At 37.1% G+C, this 17,305-nt stretch overlaps 2 protein-coding genes across 2 annotated transcripts; both read left to right on the top strand.

Moving 5' to 3' along the window:
• The first annotated feature begins 11,075 nt into the window (after positions 1-11,075).
• On the top strand, positions 11,076-12,304 carry LOC145786794 (BTB/POZ domain-containing protein 19-like). Its single transcript, XM_082598537.1, has one exon. It carries the CDS (start codon positions 11,234-11,236, stop codon positions 11,672-11,674), a length of 441 nt encoding a protein of 146 aa, XP_082454663.1. The 5' UTR covers positions 11,076-11,233; the 3' UTR covers positions 11,675-12,304.
• Positions 11,708-12,106, top strand: LOC145786164 (BTB/POZ domain-containing protein 19-like). Its single transcript, XM_082597813.1, has one exon. The coding sequence runs from the start codon at positions 11,708-11,710 to the stop codon at positions 12,104-12,106; it is 399 nt and encodes a 132-aa protein (XP_082453939.1).
• Positions 12,305-17,305: the final 5,001 nt, after the last annotated feature.

Below are 17,305 nucleotides of genomic sequence, written 5' to 3'. Positions count from 1 at the left end.
TGGCTATATTGAGCGTGCTGGTGAAGCAGAAAATGTAAAAGGATTTGAATGGTATTTACCATACTTTGTGACGTCACAATTAAAAAAGCGCATTGTTTACGATGGCAAGTCTGAATTTAGAGGAACTTGTGTTAATGATGTAATGTTTTCGGGTCCTGACTTGTTAAACCTTCTGGCAGATCTCTTGGCTAGATTTCGGCTTAGTAGATTTGGTTTCGTGGCCGATATGACCAAGTACTTTTTTCACATTTTGGACTCTTCAATACGTAAGCCCAATTTTATTGAACTGCTTACGTACACAGGCAGTGCCGTTCGGATCGTGAACGAACGCCCTTTGGTACCTTTGAGTGACGACCCTAGGGATTTTACTGTTATCACCCCTGCCTCACTTTTGACCCCATACTTAGACCCATACTGTGCTGTTGGGCAACCACATGATCGTTACCAACTAAGAAGGGATTATCGGTTCAATTTGTCACTTTCTCAGCAGTTTTGGAGCAAATGGATAGATTTTTACTTGCCAGGGCTTCAGGGCCGGAAAAAATGGTTAAAAATGGCCGAGAATTTGGAGCCTGGTCAACTTGTAGTGGTGGGTTCTCTCCAAGACATTGGTAAACGTGGGAAGTATCAACTTGGGAGGGTGCATGAGGTAGTTCCACAAATTAGGAAAGGGAAGCCTGTGGTTCGTAGAGCTAAAGTTGCCGTCTGCAACTATGATGAGAGTACGGGGGAAGTGAAAGTAGACTACGTGTTGAGAGATATTTCGTGCCTCGCCCCCGTAAAGAACACCTAAGTGTTAGGGTTTGAGCCTGGTTTTGTCTGCGGTGGCCGACACTTGTCTGAGCCCAGATACAGTCGGTTATTATCGCAACCATTGTACATAGCGTCATTTTAGCGTGTACCTATGGTACCAATTTTTTCAGTTCAGTTGTTTTTTTATTTCTGACCATCATATCAAAACAATACACATCAACATAGCAAAGGTCAAGAAAAAGGTAGAAGCGACAAAACGCGAACGTTGAAACGTGCTTGTGATCGAAGTAAGTTATTGAGTTGAAAAAAATTTGGCACGGTCGCAACACCTTCAGAAAAATTTAAGATATAAAGGGAAAAATAAAATAAAAAATGTTACAAAACAAATAAACATATATAGGCTACAACTTTATTAGCCTACATAACTTTAGCTGATATATTGAAGATTTGTATGGACAGTTGCTATGAAGATCGGCCATGGTGCGTTATCAAGAGTGCTGATGGTCGTAAGGGGAACACGTCTTGATGCGTTTAGCTCATAGCAAAGAGCAAGGAGCAAGGCAGGCAAAGAAAACCCCACAAAGAAATCCTACCACGGGCAAAGCCATTTCAAGCGCAACGCACCAGGCCTTGCACGACTCACAAAATAGATAGGCTATAACTTGACGACATGAAACAATGACAAAAAAACAAATAAAACAAACTAGCAAAAAACAACATCATCATCTTGCGGAAATTCAATTATACCCAGGGAAGTTATGTCTTAAAGATATCAAGCGTGCTTTGATAAAAGTTGCGTTGATAAAGCGATAATTTTAGACCCCTGTCAGCTAAACTCGCCACTTCCACACCGATCCAACGTTGGCTAACGTTGAATTAATGCAAAAATAACAGTCATCGCCAGCTGGGATGTAGTAGTGGTATGTCCCAGTAATATGATAAATTTGGGTTACCGTATGTTTTACACGTTAAACCATATTAAAGTGACAAAAAATATCCAATTTGGCATATTACGTTAAAAAAAAATAGATAAACAATCAGACAATAGCATGACGATCCAGTCCAAGATATTGAAATAAAACAACTGGTTGGAGCACATGGCCACCGCTTCACCGAAAGATGGAGATTGGTCAAAAAGGATGGAAAAACTTCTGCAGACTCTGTAGAACTTCTGTGGACAAAAAAACACAAGAACCAGAAGGCCAGTAGGAGTACTTACAATCTTACTATTTTGCTAATAAATCTACACACATTGGCTAATCATTGCTGGGCAATAAAAAAAAAAAAAAAAATATTAGTATGTTTGGTGCATGATGTAATACTTAGATGGGATTATTTCAAGGAAGATTTAGCTTGTTTATTTTTGATTTAAAGCCTTTTACAGTTTTACATTCATTTCTTATAGTAGTTGGAAGCTTGTTCCAAACTGTTGGCCCCGTGTACCGTATTGATTGTTTGCAAGTGTTAATTCTGCAATATATCGGAATATAAGGAGAATTACTTCTTGTTGTTAGGCTACTTGATTGTTTACACATAAGTATATCATTGAATGTTGTGGGAAGCAGCTTTTTTGAATATTTAAACATGAAAGTTGCAATCTCTGTAGTTTTCATGTGGTTAATTGACTTTAAATTATTGAGTTCCATTACACCTTTTATGCTTTCTCTGCGGTCAATGTCAAATACAGTACGAAGAAAGTTATTGCATGTACGTTGTAGCTTTTGCAATGTAGTTTTGTTTTCATGACACCACGTTGAGATACAATATAATATCTGACTCTCAACTAGAGAATGGTAAATGGAGAGAAGTGCTTGTTTGTTTAGGAAAGGCTTAATTTTTTTTGTCACGCAGAGTGTTGATCTTATTTTTTGAAGCAAGATTTCCATATGAGATTTCCATGACAAATGCTCGTTTACAATTATTCCCAGAAACTTTATTGAGGCAACTTGTTCTATGTTGCTTTTTCGAATATTCAAGGGTGGGTGGTATGATAGTGTCTTGCTTCCTTGACTTGAAAATAATATATGTTTGGTTTTGGTGACATTTAGAGACAATCGATTTGTTGATAGCCATTGATCTATGCATACAAGCTCTTGATTTGCCGTATCATATACTGTAGAAACTGTTTTATTTTTATATATAATGGTGGTGTCATCTGCAAACATAATTGCAGTTCCGTGTTGAAGGCAGTTAGGAAAGTCATTTACATAAATCAGGAATAGAAGAGGGCCTAAGATAGACCCTTGTGGGACACCCAAAGATATGTTGTTTACATTAGAAGATAGTGTGCCATTGAAAACCACTCTTTGTTTTCTATTACTCAGGTAACTCATGAACCAATCATAAGCCACGCCTCTTATTCCGAAATGATATAATTTAGCTAGCAATATTTTATGGTCAATGGTGTCAAATGCTTTAGATAAATCAAGAAAGATTCCCAATGCAAGGTGGTTGTCATTGAGTATACTAGTGATACTATCTATTAGCATTGAAGCAGCATGGCTTGTGGAATGATTTTTTCTGAAACCAAATTGATTGTTATAGAAAAATTTATGTCTAATTAAAAACGAGTATAATCTGTTGTACATGAGTCTTTCTAATATCTTTGAAAAAACAGGTAGTAGGCTGACTGGTCTGTAGTTGTTTGAATCTTTGCAGCTACCCTTTTTAAAGATAGGTATCACCTTCCCCAACTTAAATGAATTTATGAATTTTCCACTCGTTAAAGATAAGTTAAATATATGAGTTAAAGCATGCAATATGTTGTTTGGGGTTGACTTTACAACTATGGATGGTATTTCATCGATGCCACTGCTAGTTTTTGTTGGCATAGCATGAATAATATTGTTTATTTCATTTAAAGTAGTTTGATAAATATAAATTGTCTCAGAGCATGGAGAATCAAGATATGTTGAAAATATTGTATTTGATTTGGGAATTTTTTTTGTAAGGGAATGGGCAACACAGGAAAAGTGATCATTGAAGTGATTTGCAATAGTTAATCTGTCAGTGACTGTACTATCATTTATTTTGATGCCATGGTTAGTCTTAGACTGGGATTTACCTAATAGATTGTTGATTGTTTGCCAAGTAGCTTTCATATTAAACTTTTGCTTTTCAAATTTAGATTTATAAAATTCCTTCTTTTTTTGCTGAACTGTATGGAAGTATAAGTTTCTTGCAGAGGTGTAGTTCTGTTTGGAGTGAATAGTTTTATTTGATATGTACTTTTTAAACAAACGCTCTTTTCTTCGTAATAGATGTAGTAGTTCTTTATCAAACCAAGAATTATTCTTTTTTAAAGGTGTTTTTTGCAAAGGAAAATGCTTATTAAATTGACTGGTATATTCTCCTATGAATGACTCATAAGCTTCATCAGCATCAGTTTGATTTAAGCAACAAGTGATGTCCATATTTTCCAGAGCATTTGAGAAATTCTGTATGTTTGAGAGATTAAATGATCTGGTATATTGATGACATGTAACTGAGGGTTTTCCAATGTTAGTACAATACATAACTGGGAAGTGGTCTGAGATTTCATTAATTAGAATTCCACAGCGAGTTTCATTACCTGTTTGCACATTGGACCATATTTGATCTAAGACTGTTGCACTGGTGTCAGTTATTCTGGTAGGTTTATTAATTAGTGGGTAAAAAGAATTTGAAAACATCAAGTCTGTAAAATTGCCTACATTGATGTTTTCATAATCCAATAGATTATAATTAAAATCTCCCATTATATAGCATTGTTTTGATGCACCTATGTTATTTATGCACTCACTAAGCAGATCAAGAAATTCCAAATTTGACTTAGCTTCCAATACAGGTGCTCGATAAACGCTACCACAGGTCACTTGTTTACCACCAACAAAAATATCAATAAAAATAGACTCAAATACTTTTTCTTTCATAATGGTTAGGTCATCACGCTTGGTATACATAATATCACTTTTTAAGTATATTCCTACTCCTCCACCGCGAATGTTTTTTCGAGCATTTGATATGAATGTATAGCCCGGTAGGTTTAAGTAAGGACCTTTTGAATTAGGCTGAATCCATGTATCGTGTGTTTTTATTCATTGGCTCACAATTGTCGTCAATTCTTTTTTAGTTATGCCATGTCAGACTGTCATAACTAGGGGCCGCTATGTTCCAGACAATTTTCACCAAATCAAACGTCATATAAAAACCGTTATGGTCTACTTAACCTAGCTGGCATCTTACGTCATGGAAATTGCTAGAAAATGTCCAAATATTGCACCATCGGTCGTAAGACCTGATGAAATATTGCATCACTACCTTTGAACAACGGTTTGAATTGCGTGACAATGTCTTTCATTATTGCGTCACAGTTACTGTCTACGTGCATTTGAGATATCGCAAATTATTCTAGTCATTCGTAAAATTGTTTGTTGGAAGTCAGTCGCATATTTAACTGTTTGCTTGGTGCTTGCTAGCTGGACAAATTTTCCGTCTTTTATCCAAGTAATCTGTTTTGTAGTGACAGTTTTAGAGGCGTACGGTGTTGCGTCCCATTTTCGATAGCCGCGGGCTAATTTTACAGGAATACACTTTTGAATAGACGTTTCAAAAGAGTGTTTATTTTTCGGTCATTACATGCAGACGAACGGATTCGGGAATCTTACGTTACAATTTTCCCACGAAGAGATTATGGTTTACCGCTGTGACCACTAAGTCATAAACTGTATTTAGTGTTAGAAAGAATGCTACATTTAGTGCGAGTCTTGAGCTTGCACATTTTGAGCACAGCATATCTAAACGAGGTGTGATATTTGGAAGACTCAATCGGAGTTCATCTTCGACTTCAAGTCGGGAACGATACTTTGTTTTTATCGTAACCAATGCAGAAAATCCACATTTACAAAGAGAAGATGTTGCAAAAGGTAAAATTATTTTAAAAGCTTTCTGAGACAGTTGTGGATACTCATGTAAAGCTTGTATCCAAAATTTCACCAAGCTCACTCTCGGATGCAACATATTCAAAGTAGTGTCACTGGTCAGTTCAATGAATTGGTTTAATTCCGATGTTGGTAACTTTAATGAATCAATGTGTTCAAGAAACGGACTGGAAATCAACGAAAAACTCTGAACGTTGAAATCGCCAAAGTACCGTAGAAGTTAAATTGATCCTGCAGTAACTGAGAAATAAAATTCACCAACTGTTGTTTATTGATTTCAGCATTTTCTGGTTTCTCAGTAAATTCGTACAATAATTGATCAAACATGTCAAAGTTACCCTAGAATAATCTTGTCTTCCAAAGATCAAGTTTTTTCGTAAAAGCAGACATTTTATCACTGAGGGTAATTAAATTTGTCTGCTTTCCTTGCAGCGATGAATTAAGTTTATTCAGTTGTTCAAAAATATCAGCCAAGTAAGCTAGAACTGCAATCTAAAAACTATCGTTGAAATAAGCAACAAGCTTGGATTTTTTTCTCCAAAAAACTCCCTCACAGCATCACGTAACTCAAACAGTCTGTTAAACACTTTTCCTCTTGATAATAATCAGCAAACTTGAGTATGCATCAGTAGCTGTTCATGATCAAGATCCTTATTTGAACATAATGAAGCAGAGAGTCGACAATTTAGTGGATAAGACTTGATAAAATTAACAACTTTTATACAAAGGGCTAAAAAACAACGATTTCAGACTTTGCTCGCGGACCACCAGGCAAATGTTCGCGGACCACTAGTGATCCGCAAACCACAGGTTGAGAACCACTGGACTATAGCGCAGTCTCGCGCCTCGTTGGGGAATGGGGGGGGGGAGCGAATGCCTCCCTGCCCTCAATTTTTCTGTGGATGGGGAGCAATGGTGCCTTTTTAAGGACATGTGAGCTACTGCACATTTTGCAATATAGCAATATCTGCTATTCGCTTTTAGCCTAACTATGATTTTTCAATTTTGCCTCAAAACACTATTCACGACACAAAATTCTGTATCACAGTTAGTTACATCATTATAACATAGCATGATGCCCTTCCGTGTCACTGTTCTTTGTAGCCTACACCGGACATTTGTACCATTACTCGATAATGAGCTGATAGATGAGCATTATCGCTATATCTTATCTTAAAACTTAAAAAAGGCCTTTCAGCAACAAAAGTGCCCTTTTTTCATAATCCTGCCCCCCCCCCAGTCAAAAATCGTTCTGGCGCCCCTGATTAGGGGGCCCGCAATTTACTCAGAAAATGCAGTAATTTTTGTCATTTCCAATGGAAAAAGTTCAGTTCGATTCACAAGCAACAAAGTAAACCGATTTTCTTAAAACAAATATTGGATCAGTAGCGTAGCCACGTGGAGGTTTGGAGGTTCCACCTCCCCCCCCCCCCCCCCTTGTAACGCTTGTGATGTCACGATATTGAGACTGATGCTTTTAATGTTTTGTGCTTTTTAATTTTCTAATCAACACTAAATTAGTATGGTATAGGATCTATAATGCTATAGGCTACAACTGTTTAGTATCCATAGTAACCTAGTCCTTTTTTATGTAGCTGATTTCAGTGATTCGTTACGCAAAACTTGAACATGTCAGAAATGAAGTAACTTTACTGTCTTAGAGCTTTTTGTCTGACACTCATCAAGATGTATGACGTCTATAACGTTACATTTTCTAAACCTTGGGTTAACTTTAAAGCATAAAAGTTAGTGACTTACTGGAATAAGATCGTTTTTTTATCAACCAGGGACAAAATTAATCAATAATAAAACTGTAAGCTTAATAATCTGGCAACAAATGCAAGCAACCTATGTCTATAAAACAAACTTTGACTAATTTTAAACGAAACTACATTAAAAGAACGAGTTTTGCCACTACCAAACATTCAAATATCTCCAGCCAGGAATTAGCAACAAGAAAACATAGAGACTCAGCTTTATTTCCGAAAAATGCAAAAGAAAATATGATCTTATCCTTTTGCTATGCCACCGGACAGCACCATTTTACAGTAATATTCATACCCAAATTTTTGTTGAACATGCTCTCAGAATGCACCAAATTCAAAGTAATTTTTCAAAAATTTCTGGGTGAGGCCCCCCCCAGACCTCTCGCCGCTAGTTCGACCGCTGGCCGTCAAAACCCCCTCTCCTTTCAAAATACCTAGCTACGCTACTGAATTGGATCATTATCATTGGGGCCCGCAAAGCATATTCCGCACAGGGCCCGAAATACCCTAACACCGGCACTGCTCCTACACGAAGTTTTGCTGTTCTGTTACATTGTGTGTTCATGTTTAGCGATTGCGATGCTCACAGCCGCGCTTTTCCAATCAAAACTAGGGTCCTTTTAAGTAGCTGCAAACATTTCATTTGTAAAAAGGAAGAACATTTTCTATTCAATCGAGTAACCGAGTACCTACCGTACGACAGGGCGTTGTTGAGGCCTGTTTATGTCTGTATTCAGGGCTGTCAACCGTTCTGGTGTTTTTCGTTCAGTATTCCTGATTCTGTTGCTCAACATCATGCTTGCTGTGTTGAAATAAATCAATAAATCAAATATCGAAGAGTATCGTGTCTTGATCACGTCTCGCCACTATCGTGCCCAGAGGTGTTGTCGTCCTGCCGACGACTGTATATGAGCGGGCATGTGAATGCTGAGCAACGCACTACAACATATGCATGGTGAAAAAAAAGCGTATTAAAAACAGTATAAAATAACTCCTTGGCTTTGGGCAACTTGGTAAAAGAGCAGGTTTAGTGAGCCATGAATAGGCTATAGGGACGTAGTCACCAAGATTGGTGGAAAAATAGCCCCCTAAAATTTTTATCTTGCTCCCCAAAATAAACATGTTTTTAGTACCACAACAACGTTTTGATGACATTGCATCATATGTGTAACTTTTGCATTGTGTAGGCTATATTACTAGCATATTTCAAACATGTACTATGTTCCTGCTACTGAAAAATAAACCATTGATTGATTGATTGATGTTGAATGACCTTTTATAAATGTTTTGCTGCATTCAATAGCTAAATTTTGAAACAAACTCTTTATTTTAAATTTAAACCTTAAAATATTTTCCTCCCAGCAGCTGCTTTTTTTTTCATTAAAAGTTTCTTTCTAGCTCGGTCACTGCATGAGTAGCTACGGTGCTTTGAAATTGCAAAAAAAACATCACAAAGTGAAAAAACAATTTGCCAATCAGACGATCATGGGTTCAAGAGGTGAAACCTATATAAGGAGACAACTGCAAGCCTACAAGGTGGGAAGATTGGTTCCAAAAGGCCACTAGAAGTGGGCTAAAAGACGATGCTGAAAGCAAACCACTATCGATAGCTTAAAAAACTAATTCGCTAAAACCAAAACAAATGCTACTCAGTGTTAGCTATTGATGAAAAACAAACCAAGTTCACATTTGAATTGTGCCAATAGACTACTATTAGGCACATGCCCAATCCTCATCACAAAACGTTTTAATAGGTACTCGATTGTAGGACGTCAAACGCTCTAAAAACGTTTAAAAGTTACACAATAGGCTTAGTGTAAGAATGTCAATTTTTACCGCATGTGAGTATTTGCAGTCGGCTGCTGGTGACATTGCACTTACTCAACTTCAACCAATATTTGGGATGAATTAATCAATCTAAATTTACAATCGCAGCTTCTAGTGAGTGTTAAACAAGATTTGGAGCAAAAAATTGTCAAAATACGACAAGAAAGGAAGAAAATTTGTCAAAATAACCTACGTGTCCGTCAGAAAATAGGCCAGCATTGTAATTTCATCAGCAAATCTAAACGTTCCTCGCAAATTTAAAAATCACAGCATCTTCATCTTTTCCATTTTACTTTCTACAAAAGTCTCCCGTTTATTTTCGTAAGCTACACCCTATACGTCACTTTGTAAATGTAAGCAATGAAGTGGTAGAGCAAGCAAGTCGTTATATTGACAAAGCATCTTAAGCTGTTAAATCAACGTATTGCGGATCTCTTTCCTTTGTAAGAAACTTTCTTTTGTGTTAAACTTAACACTTACAATACCTGCTCAATGAGTAAAAAAAGTACAACTCAGTTTATTATTGTGTAGTGTAAGCAGTCCTACTAAGAGACGATTTTTACTGTTTGAATTGTTTAACATTTCGTTAGTAAGTTTTAATAATGTGAACGCATGGAAGATTGGATAGAACCAATAAATGTTACTGTGGACTGTGGTTATAAGGAGTTACAATTTTTAACAGCATTTTTTCTGAGGGCTTGACCGCTCAAACGTTGGCTTGTTAATTGGGATTAATTTCATTGTTTAGACTACAATTTTTAGTGGGCTATTTTCTTCGGTTTACGCAACATTATAACTCATATGATGAGCAATCATTAAACATTTTTACAAAAACAATCTATTGAATATTTTTTATTATAGTTTCGGGAGAGAGTTTGCTTTTTTATACCAAAGACAGGCAAGACACAACAATACCACAGGGTTGAGCATTACAACAGTATATATTTTACATATTTACAAAATAGTTTAACATTCAAACGTTTTCGGCTTAACCTAAGCCCTCATCAGGAATCTGAAAATATTAATAAAATGCAATAAATTTCAACTTCTGGTGAATTTCTGGTAAATTTCAACTTCTGGTGAATAGCATGTTGGCTGCAAAAAGGTGTTGGTCAAGTTTTAAATGGCCTGAGGCCATATAGCATATTCGACATATTAGCCTACTAGTTCACGAATTAACTCAAACTATAACAGCGTATATATTTTACTTGGCAAGTTTGAGGCAAGGTTTATAATGTAACTAAAGCTACAAACGTGTCTAGAGAAACATCAACTCAATGGGCCTAGTCTGAATACATAGATTTAATAAAACAATGTAAAGTTTTCTGAAAATGCAATAACTTAGATTTCAGCGTTCATGTTTCATAAAAGAGTAAAATATGTAAGTTTTCAATTTTTTTGTACAAGATGATTTCAGCGTAATATGAAGTAGCAGAAATTGTAGCCGGTGATGTCTGCTTTTTTATTATTAGGCCGTAGCCTACTACTTTGATGGATAGATTTTGCAATTAAAACGATAGATTTTGCAATTAAAACGATAGATTTTGCATTAAAAACGAGTAACGTAGAGACAAAAAGGCTACAGAACTTTGTGATACCTGCAATCATCTTTATCTGATTTCGTGTCGCACTCGCAGTACTTTTTTGCTATCAGTACCGTGCTAATCGTACATAAGTTAGCCTGTAGTTATCTTTTGAGTAGCTCTGTTGACCTCATGCTGTTGACAAAACAATATTGTGTTGAAAATAGCTTATATTCAACATTTGCCTATTTTTTTATAGCAATAGAATACTGTAAAGTACTGTAAAACTAAACCAAGATTTAACAATTACTTGTTGACAAATTCAGATAAAAACGGTTGTCTTGCATATGAGATTAACTATTGCCGGACATTGGATACGCCTCTTTGCGTGATATAACGAAATTAATTTTACCATATACATCAACGGATTTAAAAGCCTTTAAAGATGGATGAACGATTAGTACGTGGTGACCAAACTGCTTTTTATAGTTTGATGAGAAAGAAATGCATCAACCACAAAGACTTTAGTGACTGCACTTTTATTATTGGTTCTCAAAGACAACTCATATACGGTCACAGATGTCTTCTTGCAGCTCGATCAGATGTATTTCGTTCGATGTTTGCTCAACAGCCTATCCATGCTATTGCCAGCAGAGATTCCCCGTACGCTTTGCCAAACATAAGACCTGAAGTTTTTCTTACAGCGTTGGACTACATCTACACAAACTGCTGCACCTTGACCTCTGACCTTGCGTCTGACGTGATGTCCCTTGCCATCGAATATGGACTAGATGGGTTAAGGCGTCTCTGCGCTCGATTTCTTTTAGACTCGTTAAATGATGAAACTGCCTGTGACGTTTTACAATCTGCTGTAGCTCATGCTTAACCGGAATTGCTTCAAAAAGCGCTCGATTATACCATGAAACATGCCAAGGAAGTCATGCGGTCTGATGGTTTTCAGGAGCTTTCAACGGAAGCGTTGGGTGCATTTTTGAGAGGAGATTCTCTCGATGCTGATGAAATAGAAATATTAACTGCGGTTAAAAAATGGACAAGAAATAATTCGATTCTCACAGGACGTCACGCCAAAGAGTTAGCGAGCCAAATAATTCCTTTAATTCGGCTTCCCCTATTTACAGCGGAAGAGTTAACAAAAATCGAAGAGGATAACAAGAAAGACAATATGATACCAATGGAACAGTTTGCAGCTGCCTGGAGGTTCCACGCTCTAAAAGAAAATACTCCAATGTCTTACAGCACTTGTTTACGAGTGGGAACAACGTCTCGTAGCAGCCACGAATATTTGCCTAAGGAATAACAAATCAGTCGACAAGCAAGTGAAAAAGATTTAATTTCTGTATATTTGCCTTGTATTTGATGAAATAGACTCTGTTATTAAATTTAACTGGTAGTAAAAGTTTAAGATTTTATTTTATTCCAAACGGCTTTACGCAACTGTAGGCTATAGTAGGCTACTGTATGAAAAGTAACAATTATAATATTCAACTTTGATATTGCATGCTATTCTACTACTAATGTAGGCTACGCAAGATTTTCTTGAAGAAGAACAATACAAAAATTTGTCAATAAAACGTCTATTTTCTATTAGGCTAAACCTATAAATGATTAGTGTGGACTACTTAGTCTACTGTACATTAGAAATTCCAGTGTTGCAATTTCAACAGCTAGGATACCTCCGATAGATTTTGCATTAAAACGAGTAATATGGAGACAAAAAGAATACAGAATCTTGCGATGTCCAGAACCTACAATCTTTGTATGATTTCGTGCAGCGCTCGTAGATAATTGAACTTTGAAGGGAACCTACTGTGCCAATCCTCATTTGTGTATAGAGTATAGTAAAGTGCGAACAAACTACTTAAAATATAGCATTCAATAATTAAGCTTAACTCCTTTTCTGCAAAACTTTATAAGTTGCAATAATTGGCCTAAGCTGTTGAGTGTTGATCACGACCATAGTCGTTCAAGCTAGTCGCTCTCACTGTGTGCAACATGACGTCATTGAGGCGACTCAAAATATTCGCTTTTTGCGTGCACTGTGGATGGGTACAATGTGTGAGTAATATCTCACAGTTTAGAAACAAAAAAAATCATTTTGTCTCGTGCGTTGCAAATTTTGTAAGAAAATGTTAATTGATGTTTTGATCATGGACCAAAAACTGGTAGTTGTCACTTGTCGTATGTCCCACGACCCACGATACATTTTATTTTCATTCTTTTATAAAATCTTATTTGATTTTTTCTCATTATATTTTATCTATATCATATTGGCTACTTTCAATTGTTTTAAAATGTCTTCTAAAAAGCAATTAGGCTATCGGCTACTGTATTTTACTGAAATACGTTCTCGATTAAAAACAATAGAAAAAGAGTTCATAAAACAGAATAAATATGTTTAGAATTACGATATTAGGCTATCTGTATCGAAAAAAATATAAAATTTATTGAAACAAAAATTGAAAATGGTAATGTTTGCGGTCAAATTCAAAATATGTTTGTATAGCTTGTGCCAAGTCTTATTCGGAAAATAGCTACTTTGAAGAAAAGTTTAACTTTTTGGCCAATTTTTTGAACTCTTTGGTAAAGGGCTCAGCAACATAGACATTTAACAGCTTGGGTACGAATCAATAAATTAATCTGAAGCAAGCCACGCATGTATAAGCTAAGAATATTAGGCCATGATTTATCGTTTGAAAGCCTACTGTTTGGGCCTATTGACCTATAAGGAAGGTTAACCTAAGTAACTTTCTGGGAAGTTAGCTCCAACAGATGATGTTGATTGCGATTGTTGATGTTGATTACATTGTTGATTACGATTGTTAATTACAACCGTTGATGCGATTGATCGTGCAAGCGAATAACAATCGGCAAGATCAAGCAAAAATGGACCAACGCTAGGGGTTTGTGCCTGAGCATGCATTTCAAAGATAGCTTGCCTTATTCAGCGAAATCTAGTCTTTAGAATTCACAAGCAACAACACTTCAATAACAAGCGAACACTTTTATTTATCATGATCGGTGTTCAGGCGGCGTCAGCAGCATAATTCAAAGCATTAACCAGGGCTGGATTTCAGCCGGAACGGTCCGGAACGCCGCTCCGCAAACTCGATTAAAAACTTGACTTGTCCGGAACGGCGTTCCGGAACCTCAAATATTTTTACCTTATTACGTCACAATTAGTTTCTCCTGTATTTTTCCACTTTTATTACTGACTGTTTCCCGCTGCTAAGCACCACTCTTAGTATGCCTTGCCATATTCAGAGTAGCCTTGTATGTCTGAGCAGTCGTGGTACCAACCGGAAAGAAGTGAAATAAGAACAGTCTTATTCCGCGACCTTCGTGATGAATTTCCAGACGTTGTGGTGTGGCATTGTGCAAACCATAGATTGGAACTATCGGTTGGTGATGTTGTAAAATCAGTCAGTAATGTGAGTCGATTTCGATCTTTCATGGACAACATCTAGCCTTTACCACTCTTCTCCTAAAAATAGCAGGGAATTGGGTGAATATGCAGCGGCTGTTGAAGTGCAGTTGTTAAAAATAAGAAGGATACTGAACAGTGAATACACTTCGGGAAGCCTCGAGTTTCCGCTCAGTTAATGCCGTCTGGAATGATTTCCTAGTTCTTGTCAAACATTTCAAAAAGGGAACTAGTAGCGACACAAGAGATTCTCGAAAACGTGCGAAATATCAAAGACTCTTGTCGAATATAACATCCATGGATTTCTTGTTGGACTTGGCTTTGATGTAGCCGACGACTCCTTGCAAGAGTTATTCGAAGTAGCCTAAGCCTCGAACTGCAAAACAGAGCATGTACTATTTAACTTACAATAACTTAAACTGGATATCAAACCTCAATCATCTTAGGCTACTGTGTGAAGTGCAGTCTAACCATAAAAAGAGCTCAACATTTGCTCTCCTGGGCCACATCGAAACGGGCTTTTGCCTGAGGATGGGTTTCTTTTATGTCCGGTTTTCTTTCTCCATCCTATTATTATTATTATGACTGCTCATCCACATCAATATTGGAAATGGCAAATTCCATCCACAACACTTTTCATTAGGCTGTCATTCATTACTACATGTGTGCTTCTCTCTGTTTTTGTTATATTTTTTGCTATGTGTTTTTTTGGTTTTGTGGCCGTGCTAACTACTGATATATAGCCTACTAGCCTACATAATTTTTCATTCAGGCACGTTTTAAACCTTTCAAGGTTTTGCCACCTCTTCCCATTCGTTAACGTGCTGGTAGGTCTATATCGATTTTTGTAGTTAGTATCTTTTTCGTCCCGGACGCGTTAATTACGAAAAATAAAATGATTGATTGATTGATTGGGATGCAGATAACAAAGTTAATAATTTTGCAAAATTATTTGAAATACGTCGGAATAACCCGGGCGACATTATCGCATTGCCAAGGATGCTAAGGTGTAAAATTGCTTTTAAACCCACCAACCAATCCCCGCATCTTCTATCATCACTTAGGAAATTCCATCCAAGATCGCTTGTTGAATTCAACAGACTCGTCATTTATTAATGCCTGCAAAATACTTGATCCAACTACTTGGCCGGAGGACACAGTAATGACACACGGAGAAAACGAAATCATTGAAGTGTCAAAGAGGTTGCGCTTAGATCAGGGCTACTCAACTGGCGGACCGCGGTCCGAATCCGGACCTTCAGAGTGCTGATGGTGGACCTTGAGCTTTTGGAAGAATAACCTTATTGCCACGTTTCAGGGCTTCTTCAAACAGATTTCTACTGGGAGGAAGCAATTTTTACTGTGATAATCCTAGTTGCTGGGGGGCTTCGACTCCCAGACTCCCCAACACTTTCTCAGAAATCCAATTCGAGTTGCATTTTACCTAAAAAAGTGGTTTAGTACAGATAGTTTAACTTTCGTGGTTGCGTGTGAAATAACTTATTCACTGGACCGCTAAAAATATTCAACATGTCAAACTGCGGACCTTTGTTAAGATTAGTTGAGTAACCCTGGCTTAGATGAACGCGAAGCTGTAAGGGGACGTCCTGAATATGTAACTACAAAAAAAGATCCCAGAGTCTTCAAAATTTGATAACGTCACTAAAATCCATACACTGTAACTGCATGTTTCAAGTTTAGCATGGTTTAGTTTAGCATAGCATAAGTTTAGCATAGCATAGTTTAGTATACATTTCATTCTCTTTATATGAATGGTCCGTCCTCCACTGAGAAAGTTTTACCAGAGAAGTATGTTGGATTGTAGTTGCGCCAGGGACGTAACTCGGCAATTGAGACCCGAAGTCGCCAAAGGTCTTTGGTTTTGAATACGATAAATGTATTGAAAAATTGTGAAACTTGTAATTTTTTGTGTTATTGTTTCACTAAAATACGAATATTTTCATTGAACGTAATATCATCTATAGCAACGGTGTTCAACCTGCGGCCGTACGGCCGCATGCGGCCGTCGATGAATAATTATGCGGCCGTTAACACGTAATTTCATAAGCATGTGTTGGCGGCCGTGCCCTGTTGTTGAAATAAAAAAATTATTTCATTAAAAAAATGAAATGTATTATAAATATTATAGGCTACAGGGATATCTAGAACCACTGGATACCCTTGTAATTATAGGGCTATATAATATTTCAAATTTTAGAGCTTGAAAAACATTTTCATCATAAGTTTTTGTAGGCTAGGTTGTAGCCTATATTGTTAAAATCGTTTAGAGACAAAAGTTTTTCCTAGACCCATTTCATTGTAACATTAGCATACATTGCATTATGTCCTTAAAAAGAAAAAAAACACTAACAGAGGAGAAAAGGGTATTCAATTCCAAATGGGAGTTGGATTAATTATTTTATGATGGAGACGGAAGTGCATAGTTGGCTATGATGTGTCTAATATGCAGTCAAGTAGTTAAAACTGTTTAAGGAGATAATGCAAAGCAGCATTTTCGTCGTCATATGTCACACAATTACGCAAATTTGGAAGGCGAGTCGAGGAAAATCTGTGTCGAAAATGTGGAAAAGTGCACTTGATTATCCAACGTTGCGAGAATTGACAAGAGAAACTCTTGTTCTTTTCGGAAGCACTTACAGTATGTGTGCGAGTCTGCTATTTCACAAAAGAAGTACCTGAAAAACGAGTAGCCTACCGAACGCGATTGTTGGAGGGAAACCTGGAGTTTCAACAAAGACTGTATCTCGCGAGGTTCCCAAATTAGCAATTTTATCTGCTCGTTTCTCGGCAGCCGATTTGTAGCAAGAATTGACAGCGATAGACACGTGTTTCGCCCATGAGGCTGGGCTCATCAGTATCGCACCGTAGTGTTAAACTGTTTTATTCGCATCAACAGCGCACGGGTACAAATAATTGACACGGCGAGAGAGCACAAACAAACATAGCCAGGTCGAAGACTTTAAAAAACCGGCCTGCCAGCGTGCGGAGCGGCGTGATTTAGGGGTGACGATGCACCCGGAGGGGTAAGTCCACCAGCTTAGGTTGCGGGGGCCA

Source organism: Aplidium turbinatum, chromosome 17 (assembly GCF_918807975.1).
Source record: "Aplidium turbinatum chromosome 17, kaAplTurb1.1, whole genome shotgun sequence".
NCBI lineage: Eukaryota > Metazoa > Chordata > Ascidiacea > Aplousobranchia > Polyclinidae > Aplidium > Aplidium turbinatum.
This window is presented reverse-complemented; position numbering and strand designations above follow the sequence as displayed.

Excerpts from the sequence above, each read along its gene's own strand:
- LOC145786794 (XM_082598537.1), top strand. The coding sequence starts at position 11,234 with ATGGATGAACGATTAGTACGTGGTGACCAAACTGCTTTTTATAGTTTG.
- LOC145786164 (XM_082597813.1), top strand. The coding sequence starts at position 11,708 with ATGAAACATGCCAAGGAAGTCATGCGGTCTGATGGTTTTCAGGAGCTT.